Raw genomic sequence first — 16,635 nt, 5'->3', positions numbered from 1 at the left:
AGGTGTTTTTTGTGTTCTTTAACAGTGCTTTCAATTTGGATTGCGAAGAATCTTTTGAACTAAAAAAAAGGCTACCCAGGAAGAAGAATACAGGACCAGGAATGACAGTAAGAATCAGATTTACTGTAGAGGAAAGGAAGAGGAACAAAATGATATACAAATAAGTTCATAGATTTGCTTCAGCCTTCATGCTGTAGGCTATGGGAGGACTATGGTAACTAACGAGTCATAGAAACTCACTCATACAACCACACATTATCATTGACTCAGTGAATAAGGTAAACCGTTTAATAGCCACTGTGCTCTCTGCCACACAAAATTAATATTGTAAAGACGTAGGTGATATATAGATATACATACAGTATATACACATAAAAGTCCAGCAGACACACATACATTCACACAGGGACAAATACATAGACTGAAAGAACATAAAGAACCAACACCCACACAAACTCCCAGAGGCAACCATGAGGGTTGTGTTGGTGCTAGGAGGCCTAACTATCCTGGTCTCTATGGGCCTGGCCCTGATCGTCTTTGGCCAGTCCCTGACAGAAGCCAAGCTGACCCTGCAGAACCTGCATCTGGATCAGATGCAGAGGGCGCGCGTCAACCAACTCAAGGAGAGGCAGTGGCTGGAAAACTTGCTGAAGGGGCAGTTAGACTGGAAGAAGAAGAATGTGGAGGAGATGGAGGCAGAGGTGAAGAAACTGACCGAAGAGGAGGGGAAGAAGAAGACTGAGGTTGAGGCCTGCCAGGCAGACAAGGTGAGAGACAGATCATTACTGTTCTATACATACTAAACAGACCTGGGTTAAATACTGAACATATAGACCATTGGTGTACTATAAAGACTAGACCAGGACTGCCCAACCCTCTTCATGGAGATCTACCATCCTGTTCATTTTCAGTCCAACCCTTACCTAACATACCTGATTCAGCTAGATAAGTTATTGGTGAGCAGCTAAAATTAAAATCAGGTGTGCTAAATTAGGTTTGGAGCAAAAATCTGGAGAACAGTAGCTCTCCAGGTACAGGGCTGCCCTTCACTAGACAGACCTGGGTCGAATACTGAACATACAGGTATGTCAAATAATGGAGCTGTTCTTGATTTCGTTTTCCTGGTACAATGGATCCAATGGAATAGTCCCAAAAGTGCTACCCCCAAGCATTGAACAGTGATGACAATGGCTTCGGGCTGTGTGGCTTGGAACAGGGTGCACTAAACCAGAGCAATCAAAAAAGCAATTTAAAGTATTTAACATTTGACCCAGGTTGGTGTATGGTGCTTGTCAACCCACTGGGCATACACTGACTGAATCAACATTTTTTCCACGTAATTTCAATGAAATGACGTTGAACAAATGTGGAATAAACGTTGAATTGACATCTGTGCGCAGTGGAATGTGCTGAGTAGAAGGATTTGAAGGACTCGGATGAGGATTTTTAGTATGTACAGCAAACAGTAGGCGTGAATGTTATTTTTCCCCTTTACCTATATTTGTGTTATCTCTCACTTTGGCACAAAGAAACAAAAGGAGGAAGTACTTGCACCCATACAGAAGGAGCAGAGTGATATTGAAGGTATGTGAGTCTTTTCTAGTAGAGTTGTTATTCTTGTAGCCACTTGTGCCACAAGGTGTGAAATTTGATAACGTAGTGCATATCTCTCTGGGTGCATTTCTGAAGAGGCTTCCCTTTGCTTCTCTTCTCTGCTCTTCTCTTCTGATCTCCTCTCCTTGTCTGTTCTCCTCAGCGACGTTCAAAACTGAAAAGGAGGCTTGGACTGGGGAGATCACCACACTCAAACAGCAATTGGAGCAGAGGAGCAAAGTGTGTGGTTTTGTAAAGGACTCAACAGATACAGCGTAAGTAGCAGATTTGTATTACCTTGGGGGGGAATTTTATTTTATTTTTTTATTTAATCTTTTTTCAACCAGGTAGGCCAGTTGAGAACAAGTTCTCATTTACAACTGCGACTTGGCCAAGAAAAAGCAAAGCAGAGCGACACAAACAACAACCCAGAGTTACACATGGAATAAACAAGCGTACAGTCAATAACACAATAGAAAATATATATACAGTGTGTGCAAATGGCGTGAGGAGGTAAGGCAATGAATAGGCCGTAGTAGCGACATAATTACAATTTAGCAAATTAACACTGGAGTGATAGATGTGCAGATGATTATGTGCAAGTAGAAATACTGATGTGCAAAACAGCAGAAAAGTAAATAAAAACAATATGGGGATGAGGTAGGTAGATTGCATGGATTCTTTACAGATGGGCTATGTACAGCTGCAGCAGATCGGTTAGCTGATGTTTAAAGTTAGTGAGGGAAATATAAGTCTCCAGCTTCAGTGATTTTTGCAATTTGTTCCAGTCAAAAATAAAACTGGAAGTCTACTCACAGCACTGGTGAAACATCCAACAAAGTTCATGATGATAATAAAACCTCTTGTTTTCTCCAGGAAATTATGTCCACCCAAAGAAGGAGCAGCAAAAGCTGAAACGGCCCCTGTACAAGGTCAACCTGCCTCGGCAAAAGCTGAAGCGGCCCATGTACAAGGTGAACCTGCCTCTGCAAAAGCTGAAGCGGCCCCTGTTAAACCTGAAGTGGCCCCTGTTAAACCTGAAGCGGCCCTTGTTAAACCTGAAGTGGCCCCTGCTCCAAAGTAGTAAATGTCTCAAATTTCTCTCAGAATAACATTAATGGTGTGTAGTCATTCATTCATGATGCGCACTCATATTTATGTTTTTTTTTGTTGTGGGTAATCTTGTGGGTAATCTTGGCAACCCCATGTAAATTACACCATTTATGTTATGTAGTCTGTACACAAGAGATTAGGCTGTGGGCATTGTCAATGTTTCAGTTTGGCACACTATGTAGCCTAAAGTAATTAGGTGCTGTTTGTTTTTAAAAACTATGGATATCTTATCAGTTTTTAAATAAATGTTTTTTGTTTTTCATTTACATTTTTATAAAGCCTTTTAGTTAGGCACAGAAAACATGGAAAGAGAAACCACTGCCTTTCCCTGTTGATGGTTCGTGTGATGAAGAGGGAGGAACTCCTATCAAACCTGCACAGTTCAATACCAATATAACTTAGACCATTAAAGCTTTAATACAGCTTACCTTATCATCACCATCATTGACTGCCAGGGTAAAACATAATATTGTAACGCTGTTGGGTGTAATCTGCCAGGGTAAAATGGAGCCGGCTAGTGGATGAGTAATATGTAAACGTAGGGTGACAGTGAGCCACCAGCAAAATAACCATAGATGAGATGTTGACAATGGCTAATTAATAGGCATAAATAAATAGTATTTCTATGATTGCAGTCTTCAAAGATTGAATTGCAATGAATCAGATTCAGGCGCAGTGTTTTGTGCTTTGGAATGTTCAGTATTCCTGGGATACCATGCTGTCACCATGTAAATTATATAAAAACATTTATAAAACGGGTTGTTTGGATCCTGGATGCTGACTGGTTGATAGAAGAGAGTTATAGCACAACAATCCCCGCATTCACCGGGTGATGCCTGTTAACAGTTCAATTAGATTTATTAATGCGCATCCACTATCCACTAGCCTGGCTGACGCGACTCACGGTACCACACAGCAATGAAGAGCTGTGACTCACTGGTCTGGAAAGGAGGCTGTTTATTAATGCAATATTCACTCAGAAATTGAGCAGATGGATTGATTGGATGAGACCTCTCATTGTTTGGATTTGAAAATCCAACATTTGTAATGGAAGGGGGCAGCACTCAGGGGCTTTGTGTGGCTGTGCCTGTAGGTGTTTGAGTGAGACAACATCAAAACAGCCTTTCCAGACTCTCAAGTCAGGAGGACTTCGAGTTTGGTATCAGCCAGACTACTGTCCCATAACCCAGCCAGTCAATTTATATTATAGCCTTAACATCATCTCCCCCATTAAAAAGTATCTAAACAATTTTCCCCCATGCTACTAGGTTAGCATTTAGTTTGCAACAGTTAGGGTTTGTCTAAACCTTGCTGTCTGCTTCTCTGACCTGTGGAAGGTTTATTGCGATCTCCTCCGTGCCATGCATATGAACGTGAAGTGACTGACAGTTTCTCTGAGCCAGACAAATTCATTTATCAGGATCATTATAATGGATATATCCAAAGAAATGGCAAAAGAAACAAAGAAATGTAAAACCAAGGAAAGTACACATAGTTACTGTCATTTCAGCTGCTTTCTTTAGTTGGCTAGAGCAAAGGAGAAGTACAGTAGCTAGCCTGGAGCTACATGCCAATGATTTGTTTAGCATAGCAATCATTGCAAAAAATAATGGATAGAATGAACGACCAGCCCATTTAGCTAACAACTTAAGACCTCATAATTATTTTAAAAATGTTTGCATTTTATCGCACCTACAGTATAGTTTTTATGATCATAGGACATTTCCCACTAAATCCACCCACACTCCTATTCAAATAGTCATCTCTACTACTCAGCTGTCGTTGTCTTTTTACTTGCTTGAGGAAATGCAGTAGATATTTACTGAAGTGGGAATGAGATATTGGACTTTGATCCATCACTGACAACGATGTGCTTGAAGTATTTCCATCACAGTAATGATGATGCACTGGGTACTCTGATCATGATGTGTAATCAATTAATGTCGCGTTTTTTCAGTTTGCTTTACTTCTTTGTCCATAAGCTTCTGATTGAGGCTTATAGGACTTCAGAAAAATTTATACTTTTTAAAACTTAAAAAAAAACTTTTTGTTATTCTTACTTTTTCAAGAACTGTCTGTTCAAAACGATACTGAAAAATCGTTTTGAGTTTTGGAATGGCATCATATTTCATGGCCATTCTGTAGTACTTATCATGGAGATGGTCAAAAACAAACTACTGTCTCACAGGTTGATGGCATTTCACAATGCCATTACTAACAAAATAAAATCTAAGATGGTAAAAGAGAATTTCCATATTCTATTTCCTTAGAACGATAACCAGGAAGCTTTGTCTCAATCCGGTTTAGTATATCACACACACGGAGGTGTGCTCACACAAACAAAAACACACATTTGTACCATTTTTACCTGGCTCACATTTTTGCGCACCAGTTAAAAGCAAGGAATTGGAAGGATGTACAAAGAGCTATTAGAGTATTGATAGGGAGAGTAAACAGAGTACGTCAGTGGACATGGAAAAGTAATTTACAGTACACAGCAATCAGTATATATCATCTGTTAGTGAGAATCTAAATAATGACCATTATTTTAAGCATGGCATATAACGGAAGATCACAGCCTTTAAGTGGAATGCTATTCTATGGAGTGTGACGTCACATGGGCCTACAGCTCTTGTTTCAGAGAGCCAGGCTGCCTTCCATTACTACTTAGTTAGTGTGACACAGAGTCACTGTAGAGGAGCCAAACACCTGGTCAACATGCCAGACTGAAGGCCCATTAATGATCAACCTGACACTTCGATTGGTCAATAGGGACCACACATAAATAGAGAGTTATAATTGATGAACAACTGTGTTCAGGTCAAATTCAATTGTGATATGTATTATTCATTTCCTTCATTATCTGTGTCATTGATATTCTTGTAATGGATTAATTTATTGAACAATGTTTGTTAAATATGATAAGATCATAGAAATGTAGTTTCTTGCTGTGAGGCTGATCACCACTCTCAAAGCGACTGTTGTACTCTATTTTTGATGGTCTAACATAGACATAGTATTCAACATAGACATATTATTCAACATAGACATAGTATTTAACATAGACATAGTATTCAACATAGACATATTATTCAACATAGACATAGTATTTAACATAGACATTGTATTCAACATAGACATTGTATTCACCATAGGCATTGTGTTCACCATAGGCATTGTGTTCAACATAGACATTGTATTCAACATAGACATTGTATTCAACATAGACATTGTATTCACCATAGGCATTGTATTCACCATAGGCATTGTGTTCAACATAGACATTGTATTCAACATAGACATTGTATTCACCATAGGCATTGTGTTCAACATAGACATTGTATTCAACATAGACATTGTATTCACCATAGGCATTGTGTTCAACATAGACATTGTATTCACCATAGGCATTGTGTTCAACATAGACATTGTATTCAACATAGACATTGTATTCACCATAGGCATTGTGTTCAACATAGACATTGTATTCAACATAGACATTGTATTCACCACAGGCATTGTGTTCAACATAGACATATTATTTAAGTATAATGACTAAGAATAGGGCCTTTCTCTTCCATGAAGTATCCATAATCTGGTTCTGGCAAGACCTCAAAGATGTGTGACTCATAAACCACAGTTGGAACTGCCGCTTGACATACTGTAGATGGGGCTAAACAATGCAGGATGAGGTGGTGCAAAGGGTTCACAGGGAAGTGAATACGGCTTGAGACAGACGAGGAAGCCAACAGTGTCCTTATAAACTAGGATTTTCTTTATAAAAGAAACACGTGTGATTGGTTTTGATATAGTGTAAGAGAATTTCAAAGACACTACTTTGGGACATACAGTGGGGAGAACAAGTATTTGATACACTGGTGATTTTCAGGTTTTCCTACTTACAAAGCATGTAGAGGTCTGTCATTTTTATCATAGGTACACTTCAACTGTGAGAGACGGAATCTAAAACAAAAATCCAGAAAATCACATTGTATGATTTCTAAGAAATTAATTTGAATTTTATTGCATGACATAAGTATTTGATCACCTACCAACCAGCAAGAATTCCGGCTCTCACAGACCTGTTAGTTTTTCTTTAAGAAGCCCTCCTGTTCTCCACTCATTACCTGTATTAACTGCACCTGTTTGAACTCGTTACCTGTATAAAAGACACCTGTCCACACACTCAATCAAACAGACTCCAACCTCTCCACAATGGTCAAGACCAGGGAGCTGTGTAAGGACATCAGGGATAAAATTGTAGACCTGCACAAGGCTGGGATGGGCTACAGGACAATAGGCAAGCAGCTTCGTGAGAAGGCAACAACTGTTGGCGCAATTATTAGAAAATTGAAGAAGTTCAGATGACGGTCAATCACCCTCGGTCTGGGGCTCCATGCGAGATCTCACCTGGTGGGGCATCAATGATCATGAGGAAGGTGAGGAATCAGCCCAGAACTACACGGCAGGACCTGGTCAATGACCTGAAGAGAGCTGGGACCACAGTCTCAAAGAAAACCATTAGTAACACACTACGCCGCGCAGCGCATGTCCAGGCCCGTCTGAAGTTTGCCAATGACCATCTGGATGATCCAGAGGCGGAATGGGAGAAGGTCATGTGGTCTGATGAGACAAAAATTGAGCTTTTTGGTCTAAACTCCACTCGCCGTGTTTGGAGGAAGAAGAAGGATGAGTACAACCCCAAGAACACCATCCCAACCGTGAAGCATGGAGGTGGAAACATCATTCTTTGGGGATGCTTTTCTGCAAAGGGGACAGGACGACTGCACTGTATTGAGCGGCGGATGGATGGGGCCATGTATCACGAGATCTTGGCCAACAACCTCCTTCCCCCAGTAAGAGCATTGAAGATGGGTCGTGGCTGGGTCTTCCAGCATGACAACGACCTGAAACACACAGCCAGGGCAACTAAGGAGTGGCTCCGTAAGAAGCATCTCAAGGTCCTGGAGTGGCCTAGCCAGTCTCCAGACCTGAACCCAATAGAAAATCTTTGGAGGGAGCTGAAAGTCCGTATTTCCCAGCGACAGCCCCGGAACCTGAAGGATCTGGAGGTCTGTATGGAGGAGTGGGCCAAAATCCCTGCTGCAGTGTGTGCAAACCTGGTCAAGAACTACAGGAAATGTATGATCTCTATAATTGCAAACAAATGTTTCTGTACCAAATATTAAGTTCTGCTTTTCTGACAAATCAAATACTTATGTCATGCAATAAAATGCAAATGAATTACTTAGAAATCATACAATGTGATTTTCTGGATTTTTGTTATAGATTCCGTCTCTCACAGTTGAAGTGTACCTATGATAAAAATGACAGACCTCTACATGCTTTGTAAGTAGGAAAACCTGCAAAATCGGCAGTGTATCAAATACTTGTTCTCCCCACTGTACATATTCTTTGTATTAGATTAGAATAACATTGTTGTGGTGAATTTCTTTCCTTAAAGTGTTCACACAGTGAGAACAAGGGACAACCTGGTCTCAGAGCATCTGTACGCAAACCTGAGACACTCCACTCAGCGTGACGTGCCACACCACACCTCGCATGGTATGTATTAATTTGTGGATGTCCATCACCTATTTCATATGATATGTTACAAATTACAATTTGTATTATATGTTATGGATTTGCAAAATGTCCAATATGTTACGAATTTGCAAAACGTCCAATATGTTATGAATTCTAGCTAGGTGGCTAACGTTAGCTAGGCTAGGCGTTAGGGTTAAGGTTAGGGTGAAGTTTAGGAGTTAGGTTAAGAGTTAAGGTTAGGGTTAGTTAAAACGGTTAACTCTTTCTGTATAGTGCATTTGTTTATCTTGGCTAGTTTAATGTTGCGCCAGGTAGCCTAGCGGTTAGGAATGTTGGGCCTGTAACTGAAAGGTTGCTGGTTTAAATCCCCAAGCTGACTACGTGAAACATCTGTTGGTGCTCTTGAGCAAGGCACTTAACCCTAATTGCTCCAGGGTTGCTGTCAATAATCTCTGACCCCACTCTCTGAGCACGTGCCAGGGGGTGGGATGTGCAAAAAACACATTGTCAATTCACACATGCACTTGTACATTTTTCTAAATAGTGAGAACGCTTGGGAGCTGGCGATGTTGAAAAAGTTATCTTTAGACGTTGTACTTTTCTTAAATGTAGTTTTGTAATTGACTTAAATAGAACGTTAAGGCCCTCTCCGCCTTGGGGGAAACAAACCATGGTCACCTTGGTTACCCCATTGGCTCACAGCAAAACTTGTTCTTCTGATTGTTAACACAGACTGAGTCTATAGTAAGGAGGTCAATGAACTCGACCCAAACAATGGAAATGCCATGGAATCGCATGGGAGGGAAAGATGCCATGAGGGAAAGATCCACCTGTGGAAAGATCCCAAATCTCTTCATTGCACCCCAGCAAAATGTGCCTACATATACGCTATTGTTTATGTGTATTTCACACTATGTTGAGGTAAAGATCAGATGTATTGCAGTTAAAAAATACTTTGACTACCATCACCGATTTCCTTATGCTAGCTATACTACCAGCTAATACGAACAGGAGTATTTAGCAGTCACTTCTTCTAAACCTGAAAAGGAACAACTTCTAAATGTTATGCAGTGAAAACAGACAAATATATACAATTGTACTCTAGTAACCACATTGTGGGACTGTTACAATACATCAATCATGACAGATTTGATAAATATCCACTTTATTAGATCAGATTTGTTGAATGTGAGCCAATACTGCTCTCCCCACGGTTTGCATTGACCTACTTCTTCTTCTTCTTTACAATGACGGGTAGGCCGTTAGCCGTCATTGTAAATAAGAATTTGTTCTTAACTGACTTGGCTAGTTAAATAAAGGTTAAATAAAAGTAAATAAATACAAATTCTTGTTTGTTTGGGTTTAACAGCAGTTGGCATCCAATATTGATGGTGCACTACCACCCCCAACTGGACTGGAGTAAAAATCCATTAGACTTTGTGAAACAAAAAGGGAAAAGGAAAAAAAAAATCCCTGCCAACTCATTAAGAACCCACCATCCCATTCCCCTTATTTTGACTCTATCTGATTCTACACCAGGGAGACGACCTGGGAGCCCGGGACACTACCATTCAACACACCCTTGTAACTCTTCTGCAATAAAATCTGGTAAACCCAAGTACTTCTCTGCAGCTGCCACCACAACACCTATTTTTCTATGATGGCAGGGAACACTAAAAAGCCAACCTTACTGAAGCACATTGCATTTGGCAGGTAGCCTAGTGGTTAGAGCATTTGGCCAGTAACCAATAGGTTGCTGGATTGAATCCCCAAGCTGTCAAGATAAAAATCTGTCGCTCTGCCCTTGAGCAAGGCAGTTAACCCACTGTTTTCTGGGCACCGAAGACATGGATGTTGATTAAGGCAGCCCCCCATACCTCTCTGATTCAGAGAGATTCAGGGTTAAATCCCCCTTTCCCAATTCACTCTGTACTTGTGAAAAGTCTACTACTCACCGGGAGCCTCTTAGGATCCCTCACCCATCTTCCTCTACTTTCTTCACTGCCTCGGCATACAACACCTTCTGTACAACTCTGACCCTGGCAACCTCAACTTGCTTCTCTCGCATTGGATACTTCTGATCCCCAGCAACATGGGCACCCCTACTTCAGTTGATCCACCTCCACCCAGTAATCACTCCTTTCCTTTCTCCACCCTGTTTCTGAAAGCAAAACAAGTAAGAGCTCCCTCTGGGCGGAAGAAACACAAAAAATCATCACAAGTCCACTTCTGGTTACCTTTACCGATTCAAAAATGTCACTGCTACTGGACCACATTTGTCTTTATCATGACCATTGGTGCGAGGCTGGAGCCTGCCACCTCAGGTAATTCATCCTCACTCTCTTCCAATTCACCTCCAGAGCTACTGGAGTGCAGCTCATTCTGTTTGTACTGGACGACAATCTTCCTTTCTAACTTTTAAATGATACGTTTCGAGAAGCATAGCCTGTTCAGTGTTGTATTTAACATCCTAAATCATGCAATTATATATATAAAATGTTTTTTTTAAAATATAAAAATAGGTTGCTCGTTTCAAAGCATAGATGGTATACACTGTAGTTTCTAAGTAACGTTACCACGTGACCAAGGACGTGACTTCATCACGCCAAAGATTGTCTATTGCATGTCTGGTTTATCTCTGAATATTAGGAAATGTGAATTAGGAAATGTGAATTATTTGCATTGTGAACCATTGACCGCAGGTAGCCTAGTGGTTGAGAGTGTTGAGCAGATAACTGAAAGGTTGCTGTTTCAAATCCCCAAGCCGACTAGGTGAACACTCTGTCGATGTGCCCTTGAGCAAACCTGAATTGCTCTGGATAAGAGTGTCTGCTAAATTATATGAGTCAATATGTAATATCCCTGTAAAGGATGTGATCACATATCTTGGTATCAGAAAGAAAGGGACCATTTACAATTCTCTCCTATTGTTGAGACATTTGGAAAGAGTTTTACACTACCTTCAGAATGTATTTACGCCCCTTTGGACTTTTTCCACATGTTGTTGTGTTACAGCCTGAATTTAAAATGAATTACATTTAGATTTTGTGTCACTGGCCTGCAAACAAGACCCCGTAATGTCAAAGTTTAATTTTGTTTTTATAAATGTTTACAAATTCATTTAAAAATTATAAGCTGAAAGGTCTTGAGTCAATAAGTATTCAACCTCTTTCTTATGGCTAGCCTAAATAAGTTCAGGAGTAAATATGTTCTTAACTAGTCACATAATAAGTTGCATGGACTCACTCTGTGTTTAACACGATTTTTGAATGACTACCTCATCTCTGTATCCCAGACATACAATTATAAGGTCCCTCGGTCAACCACAAAGACCAGGGAGGTTTTCCAACGCAAAGAAGGGCACCTATTGGTAGATGGGTTAAAAAGGAAAAAAAAAAAAGTTGAATATCCTTTTGAGCATGGTGAAGTTATTACTTATGCTTTGGATGATGTATCAATACACCCAGACACTACAAAGATACAGGCGTCCTTCCTAACTCAGTTGCCGAAGAGGAAGGATACCATTCAGGGATTTCACCATGAGGCCAATGGTGACCTTAATGTCTTAATGTCTTTGATAAGAGAAAACTGATGTATCAACAACATTGTATTTACTCCACAATTCAAACCTAAATAAGTGAAAAGAAGGAAGCCTATACAGAATACAATTATTCCAGGAAGTGTATCCTATTTGCAATAAGGCACTAAAGTAAAACTGCAAAAAATACAAAGCGTTATGTTTTAGGCAAATCCAATACAACATCACTGAATTACACTATTCATATCAAACGCATTGAGAAGGAAAGAAATTCCACAAATTAACTTTTAACAAGGCACACCTGTTAATTGAAATTCCAGGTGACTACCTCGTGAAGCTGGTTGAGAGAATGCCAAGAGCATGCAAAGCTGTCATCAAGGCAAAGGGTGGCTACTTTAAAGAATCTCAAATGTAAAATATACTTTAATTTGTTTAATACTTTTTTGGTTACTACATGATTCCATTTGTGTTATTTAACAGTTTTGATGTCTTCACTATTATTCTACAATGCAGAACTTAGTTAAAAATAAAGAAAAACCCTTGAATTAGTAGGTGTGTCCAAACTTTTGACTAGTACTGTATATAGATATGAGAAAGCTCTGTCAATGTCAATAGAATATACTGGAATGCAGTCCTGGGACAAGTGAACTGGAACAAAGTTTCATTGTTGTCTAGCAAATATTGTATATCTAACAAGGTGAAAGAAGCATCATGTGAACTCGTTCACAGAGTCTACCCCGTAAAGACATTTAATGTACACAGATACAAAATTGCTATAGATGACAAATGTGTTTTGTGTTTGTGACCCAGAAACTCTTGACTATTGATTATGGGACTGCTCTCATCAGAAGATTTAGGATTGAGTTAGAATACTTTATTTTAAGGTAAACTACTGTTAATGTTAATTTGGAAGACTCTGATATTACGTTTTATTCTGACCCAACTGATATGGACCCCTGTTAAATTTGTATTGTTAATTTGATTATTTTACTTGGAAGATTCTTTATTGATAAGATGAGGTGGCGGAGAACAAACCCCTCTTTCAATTATTTAACATAGAACTGAAACATTATTTCTGTTTTTGTATGTTGTGTTATTGTTTGTGGTTCCGGTGCCTTCTTCCAAGTTGCTTTCAAACACTGACCTCTACTGGACACCTTATTTACCAATTTATGAAAGTTAAAATGTTTCCAGTGTATTGCAATCAAGCAGTAGCTCAGCAGGTATCTGAGACTGGCATAGGCACAAGATCTGGCTATGTTTGGAAATGTATTTTGTGTGAAACCACACTATCTTTCCATTGTTGTTCAAATTATTTGTTTTTATTAAGTGTAGCCTATGATCATCTTTTGTCTTCAGCATCCTAAATAATACCACATATGCTCAATAAAATAAATAGTGAACCTCACATTCTAAGTAGGCTACATTTACTTTACCTAAGTTCGCACCTATTGATTGCGCCACAAAGTATGGGTGGAGTGACAGGGGGAAAAAAGTATATATTAACATGAAACATACTGATATTTATTCTTGACCAGCAGATGTCACTAATGTGCATTGCGTTAGAAGTTCTGAGTAATAAACCATTTTTTGGCACAATTTGGGAAAGCCCCATAGGGTTCAGAGAGCCCAGGTTTCACTAATCACTAATTTCAGTATTTACTGAACAAATCTCAATTATTTTTGGAAGCGATACACAACATCCAAGATTAGTATTAAGCCAGTCTAGCATGGTGGTGAAAATGTGTATTTCATAAGGAAAGTATGCATATTTTCCCTGTTGTTTTCTGCCTTCACACCATTAAATAAAGTTAAGGAGGAAATCGAAGCCTATGCAGCCTGAATGGAGAATGTTTTTGGAACGAACCGGTCCACAAGGGACACACAAATGTATAAGCTGCATTCAATGCGGTTGGACGGTAAAATGAAATGACTCAATATTGCCATCTGCTGGCCTTTGGGCTAGGGTCATGGCTAGAAAGATTACAGCTTGTGTAAAATGTATGTTTTTTGGGGCATTTTACCTAACCCTTACAATTTTCCTGACCTTAACCTAATTTCCCTAACCTGCTACGTTTGTTCTCCTAACCTGCTGTGTAAATTCTCCTAACCTGCTACGAAAAGTCAATTCTGGTGAATTCTGACATAAACTGTATACCATCTAGTCAAAACCATCTGTAGGGTGTTGTGGTGGCTTCTGGGTTTACTAGGTCTTCTCTTGTTAATGGTTATTTTTATTTGGTTGGGAGGTAATAGTAACTATAAACAAATAGACCAACATATTTATATTCACACATCAAACAACACAACACAAACAAATATTATATCCACATGGGGGGAAAATTCCAAAGCAAATGCTGTTTGTGGCCCAGTTTATTGAAAACGAGGGAACGTCTGCTCGGACACTTTTATCACCAAATATCACCAAACTTGATATTTTAATATAGCTTAAAGGTGATACTTTACAATGTTTGTATATATCTGACCCAGTAGCTTTTAATAGGCCTAAATCTTGAAGGTGATACTGTAGCTGTTGTTGATGCTTAATGACATGAGGCTGATGGTGATGCTATATTTAACGTTCTCTGAATTCTCTCAGCCAGGCCGGGGCCACTCAGAGGGTGCATTCTAAATGATCCCCTATTCTCTTTAGGGTACACAAGTTTTAACCAAAGCCCCAAGGGCCCTTGTCAAAAGTAGTGAACACTGCACTATATAGAGAATATGGTGCCATTTGGGATGTCGCTCAGAGAGGGACGCTAAGCAGGGATAGCTTTATCAGGGGACACCCACAGGTGGCTCTTTGGAGTGAGGGGGCCTTCCAGGTCCTCCCAAGCTATCCTGGGCTGTGTGTGTGTGAGCCCCCGACTCGTCTGATCTTTCAACACAGTCTTACTTTCTCAGCTGTTTCTCTGACTTCTCCAACAGCTGTCTCCAGCCTGCCTGCAGCACTAGTCCATGGCAGACCTTGGTAGCCTAGTGGTTAAAGTGTTTGACTAGGAACCGGAAGGCTGTAAGTTCAAACCCCCGAGCTGACAAGGTACAAATCTGTCATTTTACCCCTGAACAGGCCTCTGAACAGGCCTAACCCTCTGTTCCTAGGCCGTCATTGAAAATAAGAATTTGTTCTTAACTGACTTGCCTAGTTAAATAAAAATACTATTTCAAATATTTTAGCTGTGGTTGATTGAGCTTGCATGTTACATTGGAACCAACAGTAAACTCCAAAAAGTGAAAACCAGACCATCTGGCACTCCGGATTTCAAGTAGTATTTCAACCCAGGTCTGAGTGGCTGTAGTGTTATTGGGGAAGCATGACATGCAGAGTCAAGTTGTCCTGTTAGCGATCATAATATTTCTTTTGACAGTCAGGCTCCCTGGCATGCCTGTGAGTAGGCTACATGCCACACAAATGTCTTTCCTCAAGCATCTAAACTGTTGCTTCAACATTCATGATTGTTCATATTATTGTTTGGCAAGTCAGTAGCACACACAGTGAAGTCCCACAGCGTAAACCCCGAACAGTGGTACTATTCTCGAGATGGAGCATTTCTACTCAGTGTGAAGCCCAGTTTGATTATTCACATTCACCTCCTCCACAGTGCTACCCATTACAGACAGTCAGTTCTCTGTCTTTTAACCTTGGCATGCCCTCTAACTAAGCCCACTACAATTACGCCTCCTCTTATAAAACAATACAATTATTAGGCTATACTGCACTATCTATCTATCTATCTATCTAGATATCTGTCTGTCTGTCTGTCTGTCTGTCTAAACTATGATCCCTTATTGATGTCACCTGTTAATTCCACTTCAATCAGTGTAGATGAAGGGGAGGAGCTAGATTAAAGAAGGACCCCCCCCTCCCCCCCCCCCCCGAGACAACTGAGACATGGATTGTGTATGTGTGTCATTCAGAGGGTCAATGGGCAAGACAAAAGATTTAAGTGCCTTTGAACGGTGTATTGTATTAAGTTCCAGGCACACCAGTCAAGAACTGCAACGCTGCTGGGTTTTTTACGCTCAACAGTTTCCTGTGCCTATCAAGAATGGTCCACCACCCAAAGGACAACTTGACACAACTATGGGAAGCATTGGCGTCAACATGGGTCAGCATGTGGAACTCTTTCAACACCTTATAGAGTCCATGCACCAATGAATTGAGCCTGTTCTGAGGGCAAAAGGAGGAGGGTGCATGCAACTCAATATTAGGAAGGTGTTCCTAATGTTTGTACATACTGTATATCATTATCTTAGGAGAGTCAACGGCATACTTCGCTCTATTGGATCAAGTGTCAAAGACACTCAAAAATTGGGCCTGCAGGATGCTGGGGTCTGTTTGTGTTTCCCTACTGTATCAGCATTTTCTCTCTGACTCTCTCTCTCTCTAACCGCCTTGCTCAAGAGCAGAATGGCAGATTTTTCCACCTTGAGGGCTCTGAACCAGTGACTGTTCGGTTATTGGCACAATGTGCTTAACCGGTAGGCTACCTGCTTAAAGGGGTATCTAGTCAGCCAGCCATGAGGGTGTGGACTTTTCTCTCTCTTAGAAGATACTTAAACACTCGTGCAGCATACCAGTGTTAAGTGTTCTTGGCTTTTGGCTGTAGAAAAACGTATTCACAGACCCAGAGGAGCAAGATAATAATCTGTCCAACTGTGTTGACTCACAGGGTATTTTCCCTTCTATTGGAAGATACAGTAGATAGGCCAATTGATATGATATTCCATGGATGGACTGGTGCTTTTGTGGGGTTTGTCTGTGTGGGATGGGAGGCAGGAAAATATAAAGAGGGGCTGGGAGAGAGACAGGCAGGGAGAGGGGGCGCTTGTGAAAATAGACC

At 40.3% G+C, this 16,635-nt stretch overlaps 1 protein-coding gene across 1 annotated transcript; it reads left to right on the top strand.

Annotated features, from left to right (window-relative positions):
* The first annotated feature begins 336 nt into the window (after positions 1-336).
* Positions 337-4,949, top strand: LOC110520310 (uncharacterized). The gene is made up of 4 exons (XM_021597538.3): positions 337-767; positions 1,530-1,584; positions 1,757-1,868; positions 2,470-4,949. Exons 1-4 carry the CDS (start codon positions 471-473, stop codon positions 2,675-2,677), a joined length of 672 nt encoding a protein of 223 aa, XP_021453213.3. The 5' UTR covers positions 337-470; the 3' UTR covers positions 2,678-4,949.
* Positions 4,950-16,635: the final 11,686 nt, after the last annotated feature.

Source organism: Oncorhynchus mykiss, chromosome 3, assembly GCF_057628025.1.
Source record: "Oncorhynchus mykiss isolate SJ-2025 chromosome 3, ASM5762802v1, whole genome shotgun sequence".
In the NCBI taxonomy this organism is placed as follows: Eukaryota; Metazoa; Chordata; class Actinopteri; order Salmoniformes; family Salmonidae; genus Oncorhynchus; species Oncorhynchus mykiss.
Note: the sequence above shows the minus strand (reverse complement) of the source record. Positions and strands in the feature narration are given on the sequence as shown.